Source organism: Saccopteryx leptura, chromosome 3 (assembly GCF_036850995.1).
Source record: "Saccopteryx leptura isolate mSacLep1 chromosome 3, mSacLep1_pri_phased_curated, whole genome shotgun sequence".
NCBI classification, from domain to species: domain Eukaryota; kingdom Metazoa; phylum Chordata; class Mammalia; order Chiroptera; family Emballonuridae; genus Saccopteryx; species Saccopteryx leptura.
The window spans coordinates 371,891,239-371,912,657 of NC_089505.1; the positions used below are offsets into that span (position 1 = coordinate 371,891,239).

Sequence of the window (21,419 nt, forward strand, 5' to 3'; positions counted from 1 at the left end):
TTTCTTGCACCCCATCCTAACCTGCCAAAAGTCCTGTTGTTACTTCACCCTTCAAAATCTATAGCCAGAGCCTACCACTAGCCTGTCACTTCTCACCAGGAAAGGGACTGTCTACCCCACCCCATCCCCCATGGGTCAAGGAGCCCAGGCTGAGGGGACCACAGAGCCTAAGCTTCAGGTGCCTTCCTGGTCCTTGTCTACCCTCCACTGCACCAGCACTGGCCTCAGCACACCCCGCTCACTGCCACCTCAAGGCCTTTGCACTGACTGTTCATCTGGAAAGCTCTCCGCCTCGAGCCTCAAGTCTCCCACACTTGGGTCCAGCTCTGCTCCGATGTCACTGTCTCACTGACGTCACCTTCTGCTGGCTGCACCTTCTAAAAGAGCCCCCACTTCTGCCCAGCCCCTCGTGTTGTTCGGTATCCACGGGAGCAGGCGGTTCCCCTCCTGTCTCACTCTTGGCACAACCGGAGTGAGTGAAGAAGCTTCGCCAGCCCCTGGTAGAGCCCTGGCCTTCCCCACACCACCACTCACCTCTCTCAGCATCTTTGAACTTGATGGTCCTGCGCCGGGGCAGCCGCGGGCTGGAGACCACATCGGCCAGGAGCCCTGAGCTGCTGAAGCCCAGGGAGCTGCCCCGGTTCCTGAGCACGTGCTTCAGCTCCTGGTTCTCCTGGATCAGCTGCACCAGCCGCCGCAGCTCTTCGTTCTCCTGGGCCAGCCGCTGGATCTCTTGCCGCAGACCCTCATAGCTGCTGAGGAGGGACATGCCCAGCAGCGGGGGTCCGGGGGAGCAGCAGCTGTCTGCAGCAGCAGCAGCAGCAGCAGCAGCCGGCTAGCCAGGGACAGTAGACCCCGCCATTGTGAGGTCAGCACTGCCCCTGCCCCCTGTGCCTGTGCCTCGGCCACATTCCGGGGCTTCAGAGCCAGGGCCCACCTGGAGCCAGGCATAGGGGACCTCTGACCTCTGGCTTTTCCCCCATCCCCACCAAGAGCCAAATGACTAGCAGAATCCAAAGCTTCCCCAGGCCTTAGAATCCCTGGAGGAAGACCACTGTGGGAGGACAGAGACTTCAGCCCAGCCCAGCCCAGCGTGGGTATGCTGCAGGGAGGGGGAGGTCAAGATGGAGGCATCCCTACCTGCCCACTGGGCACTGCTACAGCCTTTCCACCCACCGGTGCCAGGTTGTGGGGCTGGGTGGCTGGGCATGGTCTCCGAGGCCGTCACGGCCAGCACAGCCCCTCCAGGGTCTAGAGCAGCGGTTTTCAACCTTTTTCATCTCATGGCATACATAAACTAATGACTAAAATTCTTTTTATTATTAGTTTGGTTTTTTTTGTTGTTGTTGTTGTTGTTGTTGTTTGTATTTTTCTGAAGTTGGAAACGGGGAGGCAGTCAGACTCCCGCATGCACCCAACCAGGATCCACCTGGCATGCCCACCAAGGGGTGATGCTCTGCCCATCTGGGGCATTGCTCTGCCGCAATCAGAGCCATTCTAGCGCCTGAGGCAGAGGCCATGGAGCCACCCCCAGCGCCCAGGGCCAACTTTGCTCCAATGGAGCCTTGGCTGCGGGAGGGGAAGAGAGAGACAGAGAGAAAGGAGAGGGCGAGGGGTGGAGAAACAGATGGGCGCTTCTCCTGTGTGCCCTGGCCAGGAATCGAACCTGGGACTCCTGCATGCCAGGCTGACGCTCTACCACTGAGCCAACTGGCCAGGGCCTAATGACTAAAATTCTTTAGCACACCAAAAATATGTACTTTTTGACAATCTAAAAAAAAAAAGTATAATTTTGATTTATTCTCACCAGACGGCCATTGTTGTGTTGGGTGGTGTCATTTTTTTTTTTTAATCTAAGGGAAAAGAGATCAGTGTCCCTGACTGTTTACTCAGGAATTGCCCGTTTTAAAAATTCTTGTGGGCCCTGGCCGGTTGGCTCAGTGGTAGAGCGTCGGCCTGGAGTGCGGGGGACCCGGGTTCGATTCCCGGCCAGGGCACACAGGAGAGGCGCCCATTTGCTTCTCCAGCCCCACCCCCTCCTTCCTCTCTGTCTCTCTCTTCCCCTCCCGCAGCCGAGGCTCCATTGGAGCAAAGATGGCCCGGGCGCTGGGGATGGCTCCTTGGCCTCTGCCCCAGGTGCTAGAGTGGCTCTGGTCGCGGCAGAGCGACGCCCCGGAGGGGCAGAGCATCGCCCCCTGGTGGGCAGAGCGTCGCCCCTGGTGGGCGTGCCGGGTGGATCCCGGTCGGGCGCATGCGGGAGTCTGTCTGACTGTCTCTCCCCGTTTCCAGCTTCAGAAAAATACAAAAAAAAAAAAAAATTCTTGTGGCACACCAATTGAAAATTGCTGGTCTAGAGGGTTGATGTGTGCTGCCCTGAGTGGGCAGGAGCACTGGCTCAGCAGCAGCAGCAGCTGGACAGCGGTGATTTTACTGGTCAGTGCTCAGGAGCAGGGATGAGCTGCTGATCATGTTAGGCTGCAGCTGGGGGCCAAGAGAGGGACCAGGTGATGCTGGGCATGTGACAGAGGCACAAGGAGTGGCATAGTCACATGGAGGGCAGGTGCCTGGGATAAGGCCTGACATTCAGGGCCTCAGCCTTGGGTCAGACAACAGGCAGCCCCACGAGAGATCTGAGGATGGCAGATTCCTGGGGACGGAGGAGCCACCCCCGTGGCTGGCCATTGGGTTTACATTTTATAAAACATAAAGGACTCTCTTCTTTCACGCAGCCTGTCCCCTAGTGGGACAGTTTTGTGAAGTTACCCATTTTGAGTCACTTCCTAACATTACAGTTATCGCTTATTTGACATCATCGGTTCATTTTTGCTGGTCTGCTCAGTGCCGTTTCCACTTATCCACAAATAGGTTCTGTTGGGATCTGCATGTCCCTTCCCCGGTGCTTCGACGTAGCACCGTGACTCTGGTGGGAAGTTCTCACTGTTACTGACTCTGGTGGTGGTGGGGGGGGGGGAGCCTCTGAGAGCACAGACTACGTGGCAACTGCACTTAATCTCCTTGGAAATAATGACAATCCTAATGGTGTCTATAATCAGGAAATAATTCTAATTCTAAGGATTATGGTGTTGGGAGCCGATCAACAACTGCTGGCTGACAAGGTCACAGCAGGAGAAGACCCACAACTGCTGGAAGATCACAGCAGAAGAAGATCAAAAACTGCTGATTGACAAAGTCACCGCAGTGAAGACCAATGGCTGCGGGTTGACGAAGTCACCCAAAGGAGAGACACAACGATACTTCCCCCTTTAACTTTTTGAATTAATCTGGCCTTATATCCCCCCTTTTCTGGGTGTGTGCTATTATTTATGGCACAGGGATAATAGTACCGTGCTTTCCCTGTAGATTCTTAGTAATTTCTTTGGAAATGAGACAGAGGGTGTGAGTTCCACAGAAAAGCCTGTAAGCCCCTTGAACTGGGCTCGTAAACATAAGAGGCTGGCTATGATATCCCTCGTAAAGGGTTAAGTTTGTAGGAGAATTTCTTCTTATTAATCATGTTAGAAAGAATAGATTGTGACTTGTGAATGGGTAGGAGGCAGTGGCTGTGCACAGAGCACCTTTTGGCCTTTACTTAATTCATCATTTTTCCTCCCTAGCCTTTTCATGTGATAGAGTAGAGAAACTTTCCTTTCTTCTTGCTTACCTGACCTGCAGATGGTGGAACACTCTGAGAAGAATATAGTTAGAACTTAACTAGTGTATGAATATAGTAAATAAATAAAATTTGACTAGACAATAGAATCTTAGGTAAGGTGTTATGGAATGGCCCGTTGCGTGGCCTGGGATGGGAGCGCAGTCAGCAAGAAAAGAATGTTTTGGCCCTGGCCGGTTGGCTCAGTGGTAGAGCGTCGGCCTGGCGTGCAGAGGTCCCGGGTTCGATTCCCCGCCAGGGCACACAGGAGAGGCGCCCATCTACCTCTCCACCACTCCCCCTCTCCTTCCTCTCTGTCTCTCTCTTCCCCTCCCGCAGCGAGGCTCCATTGGAGCGAAGATGGCCCGGGCATTGGGGATGGCTCCTTGGCCTCTGCCCCAGGTGCTAGAGTGGCTCTGGTTGCAGCAGAGTGACGCCCCAGAGGGGCAGAGCATCGCCCCCTGGTGGGCAGAGCGTCGCCCCTGGTGGGTGTGCCGGGTGGATCCCAGTTGGGTGCATGTGGGAGTCTGTCTGACTGTCTCTCCCCGTTTCCAGCTTCAGAAAAATACAAAAAAAAAAAAAAGAATGTTTTGCTAAGAGACTTGTTTTATGACTGAAGGCAGTTGCTGGGCTTTCTCAGTGAGACATTCTCATGAGATTTGTATACTTTCTAAGGTTTTTCCTTCAGATAATGAGAGGAATGTGGGGGGATCCATAGAAGCAATAGCAATTAATGCCTTCTGATATTATGTTGCTACTAAGCTATCTTGCAGGTGCACTCTATATATCTTTAAGCAAAAGTTACTCTTAATGTTGTGTCAATTTCTTAATGGGCAAGCCTTTTGTAATCTTGTAAGAAAAGTTAGGACACTGCATAAACTCAAGGCCATTTGCCTGAGCAAGCGGTGGTCCTTTGCTAGTCTTTAATGATTTCGTCTGCTAATCTCTCTCTGCCCCTTGACTCATAACAACAGTAAAGTAGAGTTATTAGTTAGTACTAATCCTTTAAAAGCTTTTACCGATGTTGTTATCGCTATTCAAATTATTTTATAGTTGTACTTTGAGTGATTTGTAGTTTATAGATATAAATTAACTGTTATCTGGAAACATGTAAACATAGTAAAACAGAAGCAATGATTAATACCATGTAATTGTAACTTGGTGTGTATGTATAAAAAAGGAGCTGTACTAGCATTTGGCAGAGATGCCTGGCAGAAAATGCTAATGAGAGAATAAAGAGAAAGAAAAGAATTCGGCTCTCTCACTTGATTCGCGCCAACGCCGTCTCTTCCTGTGGGACCCCTGGATTCCCCCTGGGGCTGGACCCCGGCATTATGGGGTAGAGTATTTCTGACAGGACTAAACCTCTTACCCCAAAAGAATGACAGGCTAAGGGCAATCAACTTTAACTCAGAAACCTCTCGACGGCCCTGGCCAGATGGCTCAGTGGTAGAGCATCGGCCTGACGTGCAGGAGTCCCGGGTTCGATTCCCGGCCAGAGCACACAGGAGAAGCACCCATCTGCTTCTCCACCCCACCCCCTCTCCTTCCTCTCTGTCTCTCTCTCTTTCCCTCCCGCAGCCAAGGCTCCATTGGAGCAAAGTTGGCCCGGACGCTGAGGATGGCTCTGTGACCTCTGCCTCAGGTGCTAGAATGGATCTGGTTGCAACAAAGCGATGCCCCAGATGGGCAGAGCATCGCCCCCTGGTGGGCATGCCGGGTAGATCCCGGTGGGGCGCATGCAGGAGTCTGTCTGACTGCCTCCCCGTTTCCAACTTCAGAAAAATACAAAAAAAAAAAAGAAAAAAAGAAACCTCTGGAGCCAGAAGATGGGCTGTGGAGGCAGAATTCTAAGAGAGCTTCAATGTTTCCTGTCTGGTGGACACACCCTGCATGATTCCAGGTCTGTGATTACAACGGGATTTACACCCAACATTGAGTTATGTTATGTGGCACAGCTGAGGTGGAAAGGGAGATTATCCTGGCTGAGTCTGACATAATTAGGTGAGCCCTGCAAGAACAAGTCTCTTCCTGGTGGAAGAGAGACAAAGCATGAAAAAGATTCCATGCCAGGGGCATTCTAGGATTCTCTAGGCGCTGACATATAGTCAGAATAGTGAGAGACACACACAAAAAAAACCCAGCCTGACCAGGCGGTGGTGCAGTGGATAGAGCGTCGGACTGGGATGCGGAAGACCCAAGTTCGAGACCCTGAGGTCACCAGCTTGAGCGCGGGCTCAACTGGTTTGAGCAAAGATCACCAGCTTGAGCCCAAGGTCACTGGCTCAAGCAAGGGGTTACTCGGTCTGCTGTAGCCCCACGGTTAAGGCACATATGAGAAAGCAATCAATGAACAACTAAAAGTGTCACAACGAAAAACTGATGATTGATGCTTCTCATCTCTCTCCCTTCCTATCTATCCCTCTCTCTTACTCTCTCTCTGTCCCTGTAAAAAAAAAAAAATCTCAAAAGTCACACAGAAGAATGACTCATCACATATAAGACTAACTCAACATCTCATCAGAAACAGTGGGGACCAGGAGACAATGGGATGACATACTGGAAGTCATTAAAAACCTCAAGCAAGAGTACTCTACAGCAGTGGTCCCCAACCCCCAGGCCACGGTCCGTGGGCCATTTGGTACCAGTCCACAGAGAAAGAATAAATAACTTACATTATTTACATTTTATTTATATTTAAGTCTAAACAATGTTTTATTTTTAAAATTTTTTAATTTTTTTTGTATTTTTCTGAAGTTGGGAACAGGGAAGCAGTCAGACAGACTCCCGCATGCACCCGACCAGGATCCACCTGGCATGCCCACCAGGGGGCGATGCTCTGCCCATCTTGGGGCATAGCTCTATTGCAAACAGAGCCATTCTAGCGCCTGAGGCAGAGGTCACAGAGCCATCCTCAGCACCTGGGCCAACTTTGCTCCAATGGAGCCTCGGCTGCGGGAGGGGAAGAGAGAGACAGAGAGGAAGGAGAGGGGGAGGGGTGGAGAAGCAGATGGGCGCTTCTCCTGTGTGCCCTGGCCGGGAATCGAACCTGGGACTCCTACACACCAGGCCGACGCTCTACCACTGAGCCAACCGGCCAGAGCTGAACAATGTTTTATTTTTTTTAAATGACCAGATTCCCTCTGTTACATCCGTCTAAGACTCGCTCTTGACGCTTGTCTCGGTCACATGATACATTTATCTGTCCCACCCTAAAGGCCGATCTGTGAAAATATTTTCTGACATTAAACCGGTCTGTGGTCTGAAAAAGGTTGGGGACCACTGCTCTACGGTATCCTGGAATAGAATTGATTGGAAATTAAGGTGAAATAAGGACAGTCCAAGATAAACAAAGACGGAGGATTTGTTGCTAGCAGATCTACTTTACAAGAATTACTAAAGAGGCCCTGGCTGGTTGGCTCAGTGGTAGAGCCCAGCATGTGGATGTCCTGGATTTGATTCCCAAACAGGACACACAGGAGAAGTGCTCATTTGCCTCTCCACCCTTTCCCCTCTCCTTTCTCTCTGTCTCTCTCTTCCCCTCCTGCAGCCAGGGCTCCACTGGAGTGAGTTGGTCCGGCCACTGAGGGTGGCACCATGGCCTCTGCCTCAGGCGCTAGAATGGCTCCGGTTGCAATGGATCAACACCCCAGATGGGCAGAGCATCGCCCCCTGGTGGGCATGCCAGGTGAACCCCGGTCCAACACATACAGGAGTCTAGTATTTATTTATTTTTTAAATAAATAAATACTAAAGAAATTTCTTTAGTCAATCAAGTCCAACTTCTCAATGCAGCTACACTGTGTCCAGACGTCTGACCTATTGTGCTGTAACTTAACAAATGGATGTAGTTTCCAGCCACTGCATGGTGGCCACTCGTTACACAGCGGTAGAAAACAGCACAGCCTTCTGGATAAGGGAAGCTCAGGACCTGACCATAAAGACAGCAGTCTGATGAGCACTGTCCCGTGGCTGAGTCGGTGTCGAAACCTGAGCTGGGACCTTCAGGGGCTACTCTCCAATCTTGCCCTCCCAAACTCCCATGAGCCCTCATTCCTGGAAGCAGCCCCTTCACAGCTGCCAGAGGAGGCTGGCAGTGGCCTCACCTGAGATGTAGACAACCACCCAAAGATGAATGTGCTGCCTTCCCCTCAAAAGGGGTGGTCCATTTCTCATCCTGTACCATCTGAACTGGCCGTGTGCCTCATTTCTGACAAGAGCAATGGGGTGGCCTGACCTGTGGTGGCACAGTGGATAAAGCATCAACCTGGAACACTGAGGTTGCTGGTTCAAAACCCTAGGCTTGCCTGGTCAAGGCACATATAGACTTGATGCTTCCTGCTCCTCTCCCCTTCTCTCTCTTCTCTCTAAATTGAATAAATAAAAAAAGAATTGTGGTGGACGTGACAGTGTGCCTGTGCCAAGCCTTGACCGTGAGAGGCCTGGCAAGGGCAGGACTTCCAAGAGGAGTGTCAGGCCCTCTCACTGTACATTAAACGAAGGACATACAGAATTTATTCAAGGAGGTCTACTAAGTCTTGGTAAAAAAAAAAAAAAAAAAAAAGGCAGGAATCTGTGACATTTGACCCAGAACTTGCTTCCTCCCACTCCCTAGATCCATGTCATAAGATCTCTACTCCAAGAGAATGAAGCTGAGAAAATGGGACTCCTAGGTGCAGGGCAGAGGTTCCACTGGGAAGAACAAGCTGAGAAGACGAGGCCTACCCCCCCCCAACACCCACCTGCAGATCAGGCTTCCACCCCGCACCCAGCTCCCCCAGCCCCTGGTGAGAGGTGGAATAGAAGGCCAGCAGCTCTCCAGCAAGGCTGAGAAGCCTGACTTTCCTTGGAGGCTGGGCTGAGTGTTGTATTGGCGAAGACAATAGAGATCTTAGTGGTGAGAAGTTATGAAATCACCAATAAGCAAATTACCACAAACGTGAAGGCTTAAAACAACAGACATTTGTTCTCTTTCAGTTCTGGAAGCCAGAGTTCAAGCTGCATCTTAGGGATCAAAATATAGGTGTCAGCAGGAATGGTTCCTTCTGGAGGTTCCAGATGATTCATTCCTTGCCTTGTCCAGCATCCAGTGTTCCTTGGTTTGTGGCTGCATCATCACTCCAATCTGTGCCTCTATGGTCACCTCACCTTACCCTGTGAACAAATGTTTCTTTGCTTCTACCTTAAAAGGATACTCATGGTTACATTTGGAGCCTACCTGGATAATCTAGGGCATTCTCCCCATCTTAAGATCTTTATTATATAAAGATTATCATATCTGCAAAATTCCTTTACCATAAAAAGTACATTCACAGCCTTCGAGGATTAGAACACGAAGTCTTTGTGCGTGTGTGTGTGTGTGTGGGGGGGGGGTATTCTTCAGCCTATTACAATGGATTGACAAGGGACAGACTTAAAATCTTTCCCTAACCACACACAGATCCATCAGCAAGGATGGTGTCTCATTGGGTGGGAAAGCTTAAACACAATCTTTGCCAAAACGGGAACTGGACCCGAAACAATGCTGACTGAAATACGACTTCCAGGAAGCCAGGATTAAACATAAGAACTGGGGCTGGGGAGGCCGAGTAGTGACATTAGAAGATGTACACTGAGGGGTAACTGACTTAATAGCACTGGCCCAAACAAACCAGTAGGCTGGTAAACTAACAGAACGGCAGCATCAACACACCCAGGGAGAGACTGGCTAATCATAATCCAGACCTCCTGGAACAGATCACCTAAAATTTCCAGTTCTCAAAAAAATTTAAAGAGTTCTATAAACAAAACAGGTTAGTGCCTGACCAGGCAGTGGCGCAGTGAGTAGAGCATCAGCCTGGGATGCTGAGGACCCAGCATGAGGTTGCTAGCTTGAGCGTGGGATCGTAGACATGACCCCATGTCTCATAACTTGAGACATGGGCTCAAGTTAGCATGGGTCACTAACTTGAGCCCAAAGGTCACTGGCTTGAAGCCCAAGGTTGCTGGCTTGAGCAAAGGGTCATTGGCTTGGCGGGAGCCCCTGGGTCAAGGCACATATGAGAAAGCAATCAATGAACAACTAAGGTGCTGTAACTATGAGTTGATGCTTCTCATCTCTTTCTTTTCCTGTCTCTCGCAAAAAAAAAGAAAAAGAAAAAGGAAAGAAAGAAAAAAAGAATAAAACAGGTTAGTGTGGTATGTGCACAGGAGAAGTTGGCAATAGTAACTGCCTTTGAAGAGGACCAGATTTAGGACTTAGACACACACCTGTGGCCCAATATATCTTGGTACATCTACCCCACGGGTTTCATGCAGCCAACAAAATAGTTCCCCAGAATTATTTAGATGGATTTCATAGGGTATTTTACTTTTGAGTGAAAAAACAAAAAGTATATGAAATTGACTCCATTAAAAGAAAATAACCTTAAAAGCATTGTTCCAAGGCCCTGGCCGGTTGGCTCAGTGGTAGAGCATCGGCCTGGCGTGCGGGGGACCCGGGTTCGATTCCTGGCCAGGGTACATAGGAGAAGCGCCCATTTGCTTCTCCACCCCTCCCCTCCTTCCTCTCTGTCTCTCTTCCCCTCCCGCAGCCGAGGCTCCATTGGAGCAGGGATGGCCCAGGCGCTGGGAATGGCTCCTTGGCCTCTGCCCCGGGCGCTAGAGTGGCTCTGGACGCAGCAGAGCGATGCCCCAGAGGGGCAGAGCATCGCCCCCTGGTGGGCAGAGCGTCGCCCCTGGTGGGCGTGCCGGGTGGATCCCGGTCGGGCGCATGCGGGAGTCTGTCTGACTGTCTCTCCCCGTTTCCAGCTTCAGAAAAATACAAAAAAAAAAAAAAAAAAAGCATTGTTCCAAAACAATAAGGTTGTGGGTTTGATACCTGGTCAGGGCACACATGATAAGCAACCAAAGAATGCACAACTAAGTAAAACAACAAATGAATGCTTCCCTTCCCTCTCCCCTCTCTCTTCCTTCCTCTCTCTGTCTCAGTCAAGAAGTTAAAACAAACAAACAAACAAAACCCCTGGCAGGATCGCTAGTTTGCTTGGAGCATCCCCCTAGAGCATAGGCATGGAGGTTGCAGAGGCTGCCAGTCCGATTTCCCGGTTAGAGCACAACTGTTCCTGTCTCTCTCTCTCTCCCCCCTGCCTCACTAAAAAACAAACAAACAAAAAACAAACATAAGAATGTGTAATACAAAATCAGGTGTTTTTTCTTATACTGTATTTTTTAGTATATTTTGACTTTTGAGAAAAGATAGAGGAAGAGGAAAAAAAAACATTGTTGTTCCGTTTATTTATGCGTTCATTGGTTGATTCTTGTATGTGCCCTGATTGGGGGTGGAACTGGCAACCTTGGTGAATGGGGAGGACGCTCCAACCAACTGAGCAAACCGGCCAAGGTCATGTGACTATTTTCAAGTGAACAAATCTATACACTAAATGGTAAGGAAAGAGAAAGTGTGTCTCAGCTTGGGCCAGTGGGAATATTTACACCTGCGAACCTCCAAGGGGCCTTTCGAATCTAAAGAGAAACAAAGACGAGCCTGCCGGCCGCGGGAAATATCCTTCCTCCCCGGCCGGCCCAGCACCGCCCAGGTTCCCCGGGACCGGAAGTGGGGCAAGTGGCGCCGCGGGTAGCCGTAGTTCTCCAAACCGGAAAAGGGGAATCGGACCGCCGGAAGCCGTAGACGCGCCCTGCCCCCAGAGGTCGGAAGTGGAGCGTTCAGTGCTGCCGGGACCGGAAGCCGGTCTGGCGGCCGGGCGGTATGGCGGGATTAGAGCTCCTGTCGGACCAGGGCTACCGGGTGGACGGGCGGCGCGCTGGAGAGCTGCGCAAGATCCAGGCGCGGATGGGCGTGTTCGCACAGGCCGACGGCTCGGCTTACATCGAACAGGGCAACACCAAGGCGCTGGCGGTGGTCTACGGGCCGCACGAGGCGAGTGGGCTGGCGCGAGCCGGAGGACCTGCGGGCGTGGGCGGTGGCCGCCAAGAGTGAGCAGAGGCTCCGGAGGCGGCGGCCCGCGAGCGCCTGGGTGGACGCAGCACGTCTTCGGGGCCGCGGCTCAATCGGAGAAAAAGCCCAAGTCTTTCCACTGTATGATGCATGCACGGCGGTCCCTTTGTCTTTTTCATCTGCCTCTGCCCTCCGCGACCCCCACTCCTCTCTGCTCTTACTCAAAGCTCCGGGCGCGCTCTCTCTCCCTTCTTCACCTCTCCACTCCAACTTTACCATCTGGATGGCACTTCCCCAGACCAACTTATCCACGTAGCAAGTCCCGTCCCCTACAACCACACGCTTCCCTGCCTTTCGGCATCTGTCATCTCAAGACACCACTTTAACTTCTCTTTCTCATTCTTTGTCTCCCCACGAATAAAAGCTTCCTGAGCACAGGAACTTGAAATAAAACTCCCTTGTCTTATTGCCAGTCTCCAGCTCTGAAACAGCCCCTGCCAGCACAGGCATTGACAACATGTTTGCTCAGCGCATGAGTCCTTCTTTTCTGGGGGAGGGAACTAAATGGGGAAGGCCAGCGGGAGTAGAAACAAGCATCGCACCTTTGCAGAGCAGAAAGGCTACTACTGGTGAGGAGATGGAGAATAATTCCAAATGAGATTGAGGGATTTCTAGGGAGGCACGGCCTCGGGGCTTTAGAGACTGGGGAAAAGTTTTAGTGTTTTATCTGATGGGACGCCTTTGGAAGTACGTGGCCTTGTAGAGGAGACAGAATTAGACTTGATACTTGTAAACTGACTGGCTTTGGCTACAAGTGGAAAATGGGTTGGGACGGGATGAGGCAATGATGAAAACAGGAAGGTCTGTTAAGAGAGAAACCCCGGAGGTGATGGTGGCTTAGAGATTGTTCAAATGGCCCTCCTTCAGGCTGTTTTTGAGGTAAAGTCCTTGCACTTGATGAGATGTTGGAGGAAGAGGAAGGAGAGAAGTGAAAGTTTGGGGCTTGAGCTGAGAGGAGTGAGCCTGGCTCACGTGTCTTTTCTTCTGTAGATTCGGGGCTCCCGGGCAAGAGCCCTACCAGATAGGGCCCTGGTAAACTGTCAGTACAGTTCTGCGACCTTCAGCACAGGTGAGCGCAAGCGGCGACCACATGGGGACCGGAAGTCCTGTGAGATGGGTCTGCAGCTGCGTCAGACCTTCGAGGCAGCCATCCTCACGCAGCTGCACCCTCGCTCCCAGATTGATATCTATGTACAGGTAAGCAGGGAGCAGCCCTTGACCTGGAGAGAGGAGAGAGAGAGAGAGATGTGAGGGAGGGTGAAGGTGGGCGGCCTAATGGACTGATGCCAGTGGGGTGTTCCCGCAGGTGCTGCAGGCAGATGGTGGGACCTATGCAGCTTGTGTGAATGCAGCAACGCTGGCAGTGCTGGATGCGGGGATACCAATGCGGGACTTTGTGTGCGCCTGCTCAGCTGGCTTTGTGGATGGCACAGCCCTGGCAGACCTCAGCCATGTAGAGGAAGCAGCTGGTGGTCCCCAGCTGGCCCTGGCCCTGCTGCCAGCCTCAGGCCAGATCGCACTGCTTGAAATGGATGCCAGGCTGCATGAGGACCACCTGGAACGGGTGTTAGAGGCCGCTGCCCGGGCTGCCCGAGATGTTCATACCCTGCTGGACCGTGTGGTCCGCCAGCATGTACGTGAGGCCTCTATCTTGCTGGGGGACTGAGCATCCTGCCACCCATGCCCAGAATAAAACCCTTACAAAGTCCACTGCATTTTGATCTCCTCACAATAATTCATGCTCTCAGAGCTTGGCCTGGTGCTGGCTTATGAGGGTGACTAGGGACCTTCCCCCAGACATGAACTATATACCTCTTGCAGCCTCAGGATTCAAATCCTGAAGAAGAAGAAGGTAGGGAGAATGTGTCCCTGGGTGGAGAGAGCAGTTTGTGCCCAAAAGGGTTCCAGGCAGAAGAGCAGCTGAGGTGTGGCCTAGCAGACTGAAGCAGGCCGTTAGACTATGGAGTCTGTTACGCTCACCCCAGCACATGCAGGGACCTGAGCACAAGGGCTGAGAGAGAACTGTTGGCTATGGGGACTCCCCATGGAGATGTAGGGGTCCCACATCCAAGGGATTATGGCTTGGACTAAGTTTCCCCTCCTCACCACTGCTCTATGGCAGACTTCCCTTTCCTCACCCTCCTGCTCTCAGACCTGCCTGAACCCTGATCACAACAAGTCCCTGCAGTCCACGCCCAGAGGCTGCTTCTCCCCTAGAATCAACGACATTTGCTGGCCTGGACAGAAGTGCTCCCAGCTCCTCGGAAGTCCGCTTTGGCTAATAGTACCATCTGCACCTTCCTCCCGGTGCTCAGCTGACCATGATGACCTCAGTGCTGGACTCACGCTGCGATTCCACCCAGGCACCCACTGCCATTTTTGGAGACCGACATCTATAGGGATAAGTCTGCCATGGTGGCCTCTCGGTCCACACAAGCCCCCTTTTCACCCACTCCACCAGCACTGGGACCTGTCATTTCCAGCAACACCTTCAAAAACTCCTCCAGGCATCCATGCTCTGAGTGCCGCCGCTGGTTTACCGCGCACCTGCCTCATGTCTCACCCTTCTTTGACTCTCCTAAGAACTTTTAAGCTGGAGGTTTCTCGTTTCCTCACCCATCCCGGCGGCGGCCGCCGCGGCCGGTTATCTTCACTGCTCTTCAGTGCCCAACGCTGCAGGCCCAGGAACCCCGCCCTCGGTCTTGCTCCCGCCGGGGCATGCGCGGCGGCCGGGAGGATGGAGGTGGGTTGGTACTGCGCGTGCGCAACGGCGCGAGGCCCGCCGGGACCGGAAGTGGAGCGGGCCGGAGTCCCGCGTGTGACAGGAGGGGCGCGCCCGGCCGGGGGCCGTAGCTGGCAGCGGGAGCGCGGTCCCGGGGCCGCCCCGCCCAGCCATGGGCCTCCTGTCGGACCCGGCGCGCCGACGCGCGCTCGTCCGCCTCATTCTGCACCTGAACGCGCCGCTCTGGTGAGGGAGGGGGCGGGGCCCGTCCCCTCCGCCTGCCGGCATCACTCGGGGCTTTAGGCCCGGGGCTCAGCTCTCCGGTCCGGAGCCCCTGGGGCCGGGGCTCTGCGCACAGATCCCGCAGACATCCCTCCTTTCGATCCCTGGTGCGGAAGTTAGGCCGGGGTCCCGGGACCGCTGATGCTCCGTTGTCCTCTCCGTCCCCTCTCCCCGCAGCGTGCTGAGCTATGTGGCCGGCATCACCTGGTTCCTGGCGCTGGCTTTCCCGCCGCTGACCCAGCGCACTTACATGTCGGAGAACGCCATGGGGTCCACCATGGTGGAGGAGCAGTTTGCGGGCGGAGACAGGGCGCGGGGCTTTGCGCGGGACTTCGCTGCCCACCAGAGGAAGTCTGGGTGAGAGGTAGAGCCGTGGGCATGGGGCACGCCGGTGGTCAAGGCCAAGGGAGGTCTCCTGAGAGACTGTTTGGTGTCTCTAGGGCTTTGCCAGTGGCCTGGCTGGAGCGGACGATGCGGTCGGTGGGGCTGGAGGTCTACACTCAGAGTTTCTCCCGGAAACTGCCCTTTCCAGATGAGATCCATGAGCGCTATGTATTATTGGAAGGGGGTGGTGATGACTGGGACCAAAGAGCACCTTGAGGCGTGGCTTTGGGCCAGAGAAATCCCTGGGGGGGGGGGTATTCTGTGGCTGCAGCTGTCTAAGGGTGGGGTTGTGCTGAGGCTTCCCCGTGAATACTGCATGCAGATGGTGTCAGGCACCAACGTGTACGGCATCCTGCGGGCCCCGCGTGCTGCCAGTACTGAGTCTCTGGTGTTCACCGTACCGAGTGGCCCTAACTCGACCAATAGCCAGGCTGTGGGGCTGCTGCTAGCACTGGCTGCCCACTTTCGGGGTGAGTCTCGAGCCGTTCCTGGGAGGGTTTGGCCCCTGCCTCAGATCCTGTTGACCTTGCTTCTGGCTCCCAGGTCAGATTTACTGGGCCAAAGACATCATCTTCCTGGTGACAGAACACGACCTTCTGGGCACTGAGGCGTGGCTTGAAGCCTACCACGATGTCAATGTCACGGGTGGGTGCTCTTGCCCTGCCCTGGCCCCTCTCTCAGGCTGTTGTCCTTGCCAGCCCCCCCAATGGCAGCTCGCTCACCTGCCCCTACAGGCATGCAGTCATCCCCTCTGCAGGGCCGGGCTGGGGCCATCCAGGCGGCTGTAGCTCTGGAGCTGAACAGCGATGTGGTCACTAGCCTTGATGTGGCTGTAGAGGGCCTCAATGGACAGTTGCCCAACCTTGACCTGCTCAACCTCTTCCAGACCTTCTGCCAGAAAGGGGGGCTGCTGTGTACGCTGCAGGGCAAGGTAGGACTACATGCCTGGGGGGAGGGATGCAGGGCCGGTGGAGGGGGTGTCGTTATCTGACCCTGTCTCCAAACCCACAAAGTTGCAGCCCCAGGACTGGACGTCAATAGAGGGGCCACTACAGGGTCTGCAGACACTGCTGCTCATGGTTCTGCAGCAAGCCTCTGGCCGTCCGCACGGTCCCCATGGCCTCTTCCTGCGTTACCGCGTGGAGGCCCTAACCCTACGTGGCATCAATAGTTTCCGCCAATATAAGTATGACCTGGTGGCCGTGGGCAAGTAAGTGGCTCTGGTCCCGGCCTTTCCATGCTTGGAACAGGGTGGGGGTTCCTGGGGCCCTGGCCAGCCGACTCTGCCCCTCACCGCAGGGCCCTGGAGGGGATGTTCCGCAAGCTCAACCACCTGCTGGAGCGCCTGCACCAGTCCTTCTTCTTCTACCTGCTCCCTGCCCTCTCCCACTTCGTCTCCATCGGCCTCTACATGCCCGCTGCCGGCTTCCTGCTCCTGGTTCTTGGTCTCAAGATATCCTCTGTACGTCACTGCCCACTTGCAGCGAGCCTCAGGTCGCCTCCACCCCAGGCTGGGGAGAGCCCCTCCCCCATCCTCGGGGTGGGGAAGTAGGGGTGAGCCCTGGGTCCCCTACCGGGCAGGTCCCGTCATACTTCTTGTCAGGGTCCTTGACTCAGCCAAGCTCTGGAACTGTGGATGCAGCTGCAGGAGGCCAGAGTGGGCCCTGAGGCGGCGGGGGCAGCCTCCAGACCCGGTCCTCCCCTCCCCGCAGCACAGGTGATAGCCCCCTTACTTTTGCCTTTGGGGTGGGTTTTCAGGGTCCCGGGAGGTGGTTACTATTGCCACTCAATCTCAACTGGCAGGGTGGTCATGAGAATTCAGGGACTCTCTTCAACTGCCTATGTGCCCTACAGGGTGTGGGACTGGCTTCCCTTGTGGCGCCCTTGCTCATCTCACAGGCCATGGGCCTGGCCCTCTACATTCTCCCAGTGCTGGGCCAGCATGTGGCCGCCCAGCACTTCCCCGTGGCCGAGGCTGAGGCGGTGGTGCTGACGCTGCTGGCCATCTATGCAGCTGGCCTGGCCCTTCCACACAACACCCACCGGTGAGTGTACCCACTTGGTGGGTGGGTACAGGCAGAGGGCACCCTGGACGTGCAGGCAGCTGTATCGGAGCCCCTTGCCTTGCAGTGTGGTGAGCACACAGGCCCCAGACAGAGGCTGGATGGCACTGAAGCTGGTAGCCCTGATCTACCTGGCACTACAGCTGGCCTGCATTGCCCTCACCAATTTCTCACTGGGCTTCCTGCTGGCTGCCACCATGGTGCCTGCTGCTGTGCTCACGGAGCCCTATGGGCCCTGGTATGTGCTGGTCAGCCCACCCCACCACCCCCAGAACCTATGCTCCTCGCCACAAACTGCCCTTACACAGTACCCTTCCACCCCAGCTGGGTGCCTGTGCCCCCAACTCAGAGCCCACCCTGACTGTTCCTCCACACAGGCCACTCTATGCGGCCCTGCTGGTACTGACCAGCCCAGCAGCAACGCTCCTGGGCAGCCTGTTTGTGTGGCGGGAGCTCCAGGAGGCACCCCTGTCGCTGGCTGAAGGCTGGCAGCTCTTCCTGGCGGCACTGGCGCAGGGCGTGCTGGAGCACCACACCTACGGGGCCCTGCTCTTCCCGCTGCTGGCTCTGGGCCTCTACCCTTGCTGGCTGCTGTTCTGGAATGTGCTTTTCTGGAAGTGATGTCTGCTTGCCCGGTGGCATGAAGATTTCAGTGGGAGCTCCCCAAACACTCCCCTATTCCCTTCCTAGGAAATAAACAGGTGTCTTGTTTATGCTGCCCTTGGGTTCCTGGCCTGCAGTCCGCCGTCCATGTTGGCTCCAGGGCCCGTGTGGGGAAAGCTTTGGGCTTGGCATTTCCTGCAAAGTTCCTTCCTACAGTGTACCACCCTGGGCCACTTACTAGACGGCATCTCTGCCAGCCGGGTGAACTCTCCCAGCCCCGGAGGTCTCTGCACATCACAGCCCGGTGCTGTGGGAGACATGGGGCTGAGTGAGAGAAAATGGGAGGCAAGGCTTGTGGGTTTGATGAGCTGAGGCAACTGGAGACCTTGCCACGCCATCGTCGCCAGTGCTGGGGCTGAAGGGGCAGAGGAGGGTGGGGAGTGGGGGCCCAACCAAGGCCAGGACTGATGTGGGCTCGGTTTGGAGCAGAGAGGAGCGCCTGGCACAGCTTCCTCAGAGCTGAACTGGGCCAGGCACCCACAGTGGGCGGGGTAGAGGAGCCCAACCAGCACTGCCCAGAAGCACACAGTCCACAGGATCACAGTCCCCTGGAGGAGGAGAAGTGCTGATTGCTCTGAGACCGCTGAAAGGAGCTGGGACGTTCAGTGTCCACTCTGAAAGGAAGAAAAGCAAAGGGTGGTCCTTTGGTGATCGATGCCAGGGACACATCAGGCTAGAATGTCCCCACCGGGTAATGAAGCCAATACAGGCCTCATGTTGGAGGCAGAGCTGTGTTCCCTGGAGGATCAACTCCCCACTAGTGTCCCATCCGTACTGCTTGTGGCCTGGGAAGTCCTGAACCAAGGAGGGAAACCCCAGCCCCTGACCCCTACATGGGCCTGCCCCTGTGGTGGGGCTTGTCTTTTTGTCTTCCTATGGGAGGTTCCCCCTGATACTGAGGGTCCCTGTTTCCACACTGAGGGATCAGCTGGCATGCCCCCAGGACTAGCACTCAGAGGGGTTTTCTCTGGGGCCTCCAGAGAGGTCCCTGCTGAGTCCGGGTTGAGGGGGTATATGCACTCTGTCCAGCACTGTGAGAATGGGGTGGAGCAAGGGAGCTGGAGGCCCATAGTGACTAGCAGTCTGTCTTTGGCCTGCTGGTCCCCAGGGTCTGGCTGGAACCTCTAGTCACTTTCTATGTGGAACAAGCTGTCTGGCTCCTTGGGCTTCTATCCCACACCCCAGCAGGATCTCCCAGGCTGGCCTCTCTCAGGTCTCCCTCTGGTCAGCCTGGCACCACTTGTCTGAGGGCCTCCTGTCCTCTGAGACATATGGGCATCTCTACTCTGTTGTGGTCTGTAGTCTCTTATCAATTGTGGGCTGGGATAGCCTTGTGGCCTCCATCAGCCATTTTTAACTGAACTTAGGCAGTCACTTAAACACAAGTCACAAAGATACATTCACTTATGGAACACACAAGTGGGGACAAAGCAAAAATTATCTCAGTTGTGTATGAGCTTACCTGTACAGAATTCTCCCTGGCTTCACACAAGAGTTGAAGGGGGACCGTGAGAACAACAAAGTTGATTTGTTGAGGAGACAGCATTCATTTCTGTTCTGAACTAAAGTACCATTACTTGGTACTTTTTTAAAAAAAGTGCTAATGCAGGCCTGACCAGGTGGTGGCGCAGTGGATGGAGCGTTGGACTGGGTTGCAGAGGACCCAGGTTCGAGACCCTGAGGTCGCCAGCTTAAGTGCGGGCTCATCTGGTTTGAGCAAAGCTCACCAGCTTGGACCCAAGGTCGCTGGTTCGAGCAAGGGGTTACTTGGTCTGCTGTAGCCCCACAGTCAAGGCACATATGAGAAAGCAATCAATGAACAACTAAGGTGTTGCAACAAAAAACTGATGATTGATGCTTCTCATCTCTCTCCATTCCTGTCTGTCTGTCCGTCCCTATCTATCCCTCTCTCTGACTCTCTCTCTGTCTCTGAAAAAAAAAAAAAGATGCAGGTCAGATGTAAAAGGGATGAGTACAAAATCCTAAAAGCTTCATTTGAAGGTGTGGCAGAGTAGCAACTTCTCCACTTTATCAGTTATTTTCAGTCACAGAACCTCCCTTTTTTTTGTGACAAGGACAGAAAGGGAGAGAGATGAGAAGCATCAGTTCTTCGTTGTGGCTCCTTAGTTGTTCATTGATTGCTTTCTCATGTGCCTTGACTGGGGGGTGGGGCAGCAGAGCAAGTGACCCCTGGCTCAAGCCAGTGACCTTGGGCTTCAAGCCAGTGACCTAAGTGTTTTGAATATGGGTCCTCTGTATCCCAGTCTGATGCACTATCTCCACTGCGCCGCTGCCTGGTCAAGCTCAGAGCCCCACTTTAAAAAAAAAATGTATTAGGCCCTGGCCGGTTGGCTCAGTGGTAGAGCGTTAGCCTGGCGTGCAGGAGTCCCGGGTTTGATTCCTGGCCAGGGCACACAGGAGAAGTGCCCATCTGCTCCACCCCTCCCCCTCTCCTTCCTCTCTGTCTCTCTCTTCCCCTCTCGCAGCCGAGGCTCCATTGGAGCAAAGATGGCCCGGGCGCTGGGGATGGCTCCTTGGCCTCTGCCCCAGGCGCTAGAGTGGCACTGGTCGCAACAGAGCGACACCCCGGAGGGGCAGAGCATTGCCCCCTTGTGGGCAGAGTGTCGCCCCCTGGTGGGCGTGCCGGGTGGATCCCGGTCGGGCGCATGCGGGAGTCTGACTGTCTCTCCCCGTTTCCAGCTTCAGAAAAATAGAAGAAAAAAAAAAGTATTGATTGATTTTGGAGAGAGAGAGAGACTTCAAGTTCCACCCATCCATGCACTCATTGGTTGATTCTTGCCTGTACCCTGACCAGGGATTGAACCCTGAACCTTGGCGTATCAGATGATGCTCTACCCAACTGAGCTCCCTGGCCAGGGCCCCACTTTTTTTTTTTTACAGAGACAGAGAGTGAGTCAGAGAGAGGGATAGACAGGGACAGACAAACAGGAACGGAGAGAGATGAGAAGCATCAATCATTAGTTTTTCATTGCGCGTTGCAGCACCTTAGTTGTTCATTGATTGCTTTCTCATATGTGCCTTGACCGCGGGCCTTCAGCAGACCGAGTAACACCTTGCTGGAGCCAGAACCTTGGGTCCAAGCTGGTGAGCTTTTGCTCAAACCAGATGAGCCTGCGCTCAATCAAGCTGGCGACCTCAGGGTCTCGAACCTGGGTCCTCTGCATCCCAGTCCGACGCTCTATCCACTGCGCCACCGCCTGGTCAGGCCAGGGCCCCACCTTTGACATGCGCACAGGCCAACCCAAATAAAGACACGCCCCATCTGTCATGCGGCTAGGTGCAACTGACCATTTGACTATGCTACGGCTGATGGGTGTGAGTAGAAGCTTCAAGGGCAAGTTCTGACCCCTCATGCACACACACTGCCCTTCACAGCCCATCTCTCTCCTGCCCATGGGAATGTGGTCATGATGGTTGGGATGGGAGGCATGGCCCACATCAAGGGTGGAGGGAGGTGACAAAGAGTCTCCCTGATTATCAGAAGCCATCGCAGCAGTCCTGGGGTGCTAAACTGGGCTCCACTGACAAGAAAGAGAAACAAATGTCTACCTTGTTCAAGCTGTTGTTTAATAGAGTTTTCTGACACTGATCTATTTTTAACCAATATAATATAGAGGGGCTGTTGCTGCATCTAGCTCA

General features: G+C 54.1%; 2 protein-coding genes and 1 non-coding gene across 3 annotated transcripts; all 3 read left to right on the forward strand.

The window, feature by feature from the left end:
- Positions 1-1,921: 1,921 nt before the first annotated feature.
- TRNAS-GGA (transfer RNA serine (anticodon GGA)) lies at positions 1,922-1,997 on the forward strand. The gene has a single exon. It is a non-coding gene; the product is annotated as a tRNA-Ser (tRNA).
- Positions 1,998-11,342: 9,345 nt separating this feature from the next.
- EXOSC4 (exosome component 4) lies at positions 11,343-13,353 on the forward strand. The gene is made up of 3 exons (XM_066379742.1): positions 11,343-11,567; positions 12,636-12,842; positions 12,952-13,353. The coding sequence occupies exons 1-3, from the start codon at positions 11,397-11,399 to the stop codon at positions 13,309-13,311; spliced, it is 738 nt and encodes a 245-aa protein (XP_066235839.1). The 5' UTR covers positions 11,343-11,396; the 3' UTR covers positions 13,312-13,353.
- Positions 13,354-14,401: 1,048 nt separating this feature from the next.
- On the forward strand, positions 14,402-17,814 carry GPAA1 (glycosylphosphatidylinositol anchor attachment 1). Its single transcript, XM_066379741.1, has 12 exons — positions 14,402-14,613; positions 14,827-15,006; positions 15,090-15,201; positions 15,356-15,503; positions 15,577-15,678; positions 15,768-15,964; positions 16,047-16,243; positions 16,333-16,486; positions 16,655-16,750; positions 16,888-17,078; positions 17,164-17,334; positions 17,474-17,814. Exons 1-12 carry the CDS (start codon positions 14,540-14,542, stop codon positions 17,715-17,717), a joined length of 1,866 nt encoding a protein of 621 aa, XP_066235838.1. The 5' UTR covers positions 14,402-14,539; the 3' UTR covers positions 17,718-17,814.
- The last annotated feature ends 3,605 nt before the right edge of the window (positions 17,815-21,419 follow it).

Bases quoted from the DNA above. Each gene is read 5' to 3' on its own strand.
- EXOSC4 (XM_066379742.1), top strand. From the start codon at position 11,397: ATGGCGGGATTAGAGCTCCTGTCGGACCAGGGCTACCGGGTGGACGGG. The intron at 11,568-12,635 runs GCGAGTGGGCTG...TTTCTTCTGTAG, and splicing joins TGGTCTACGGGCCGCACGAG to ATTCGGGGCTCCCGGGCAAG. The intron at 12,843-12,951 runs GTAAGCAGGGAG...GTGTTCCCGCAG, and splicing joins AGATTGATATCTATGTACAG to GTGCTGCAGGCAGATGGTGG.
- GPAA1 (XM_066379741.1), top strand. From the start codon at position 14,540: ATGGGCCTCCTGTCGGACCCGGCGCGCCGACGCGCGCTCGTCCGCCTC. The intron at 15,202-15,355 runs GTATTATTGGAA...TACTGCATGCAG, and splicing joins ATGAGATCCATGAGCGCTAT to ATGGTGTCAGGCACCAACGT. The intron at 15,679-15,767 runs GTGGGTGCTCTT...CTGCCCCTACAG, and splicing joins CCACGATGTCAATGTCACGG to GCATGCAGTCATCCCCTCTG.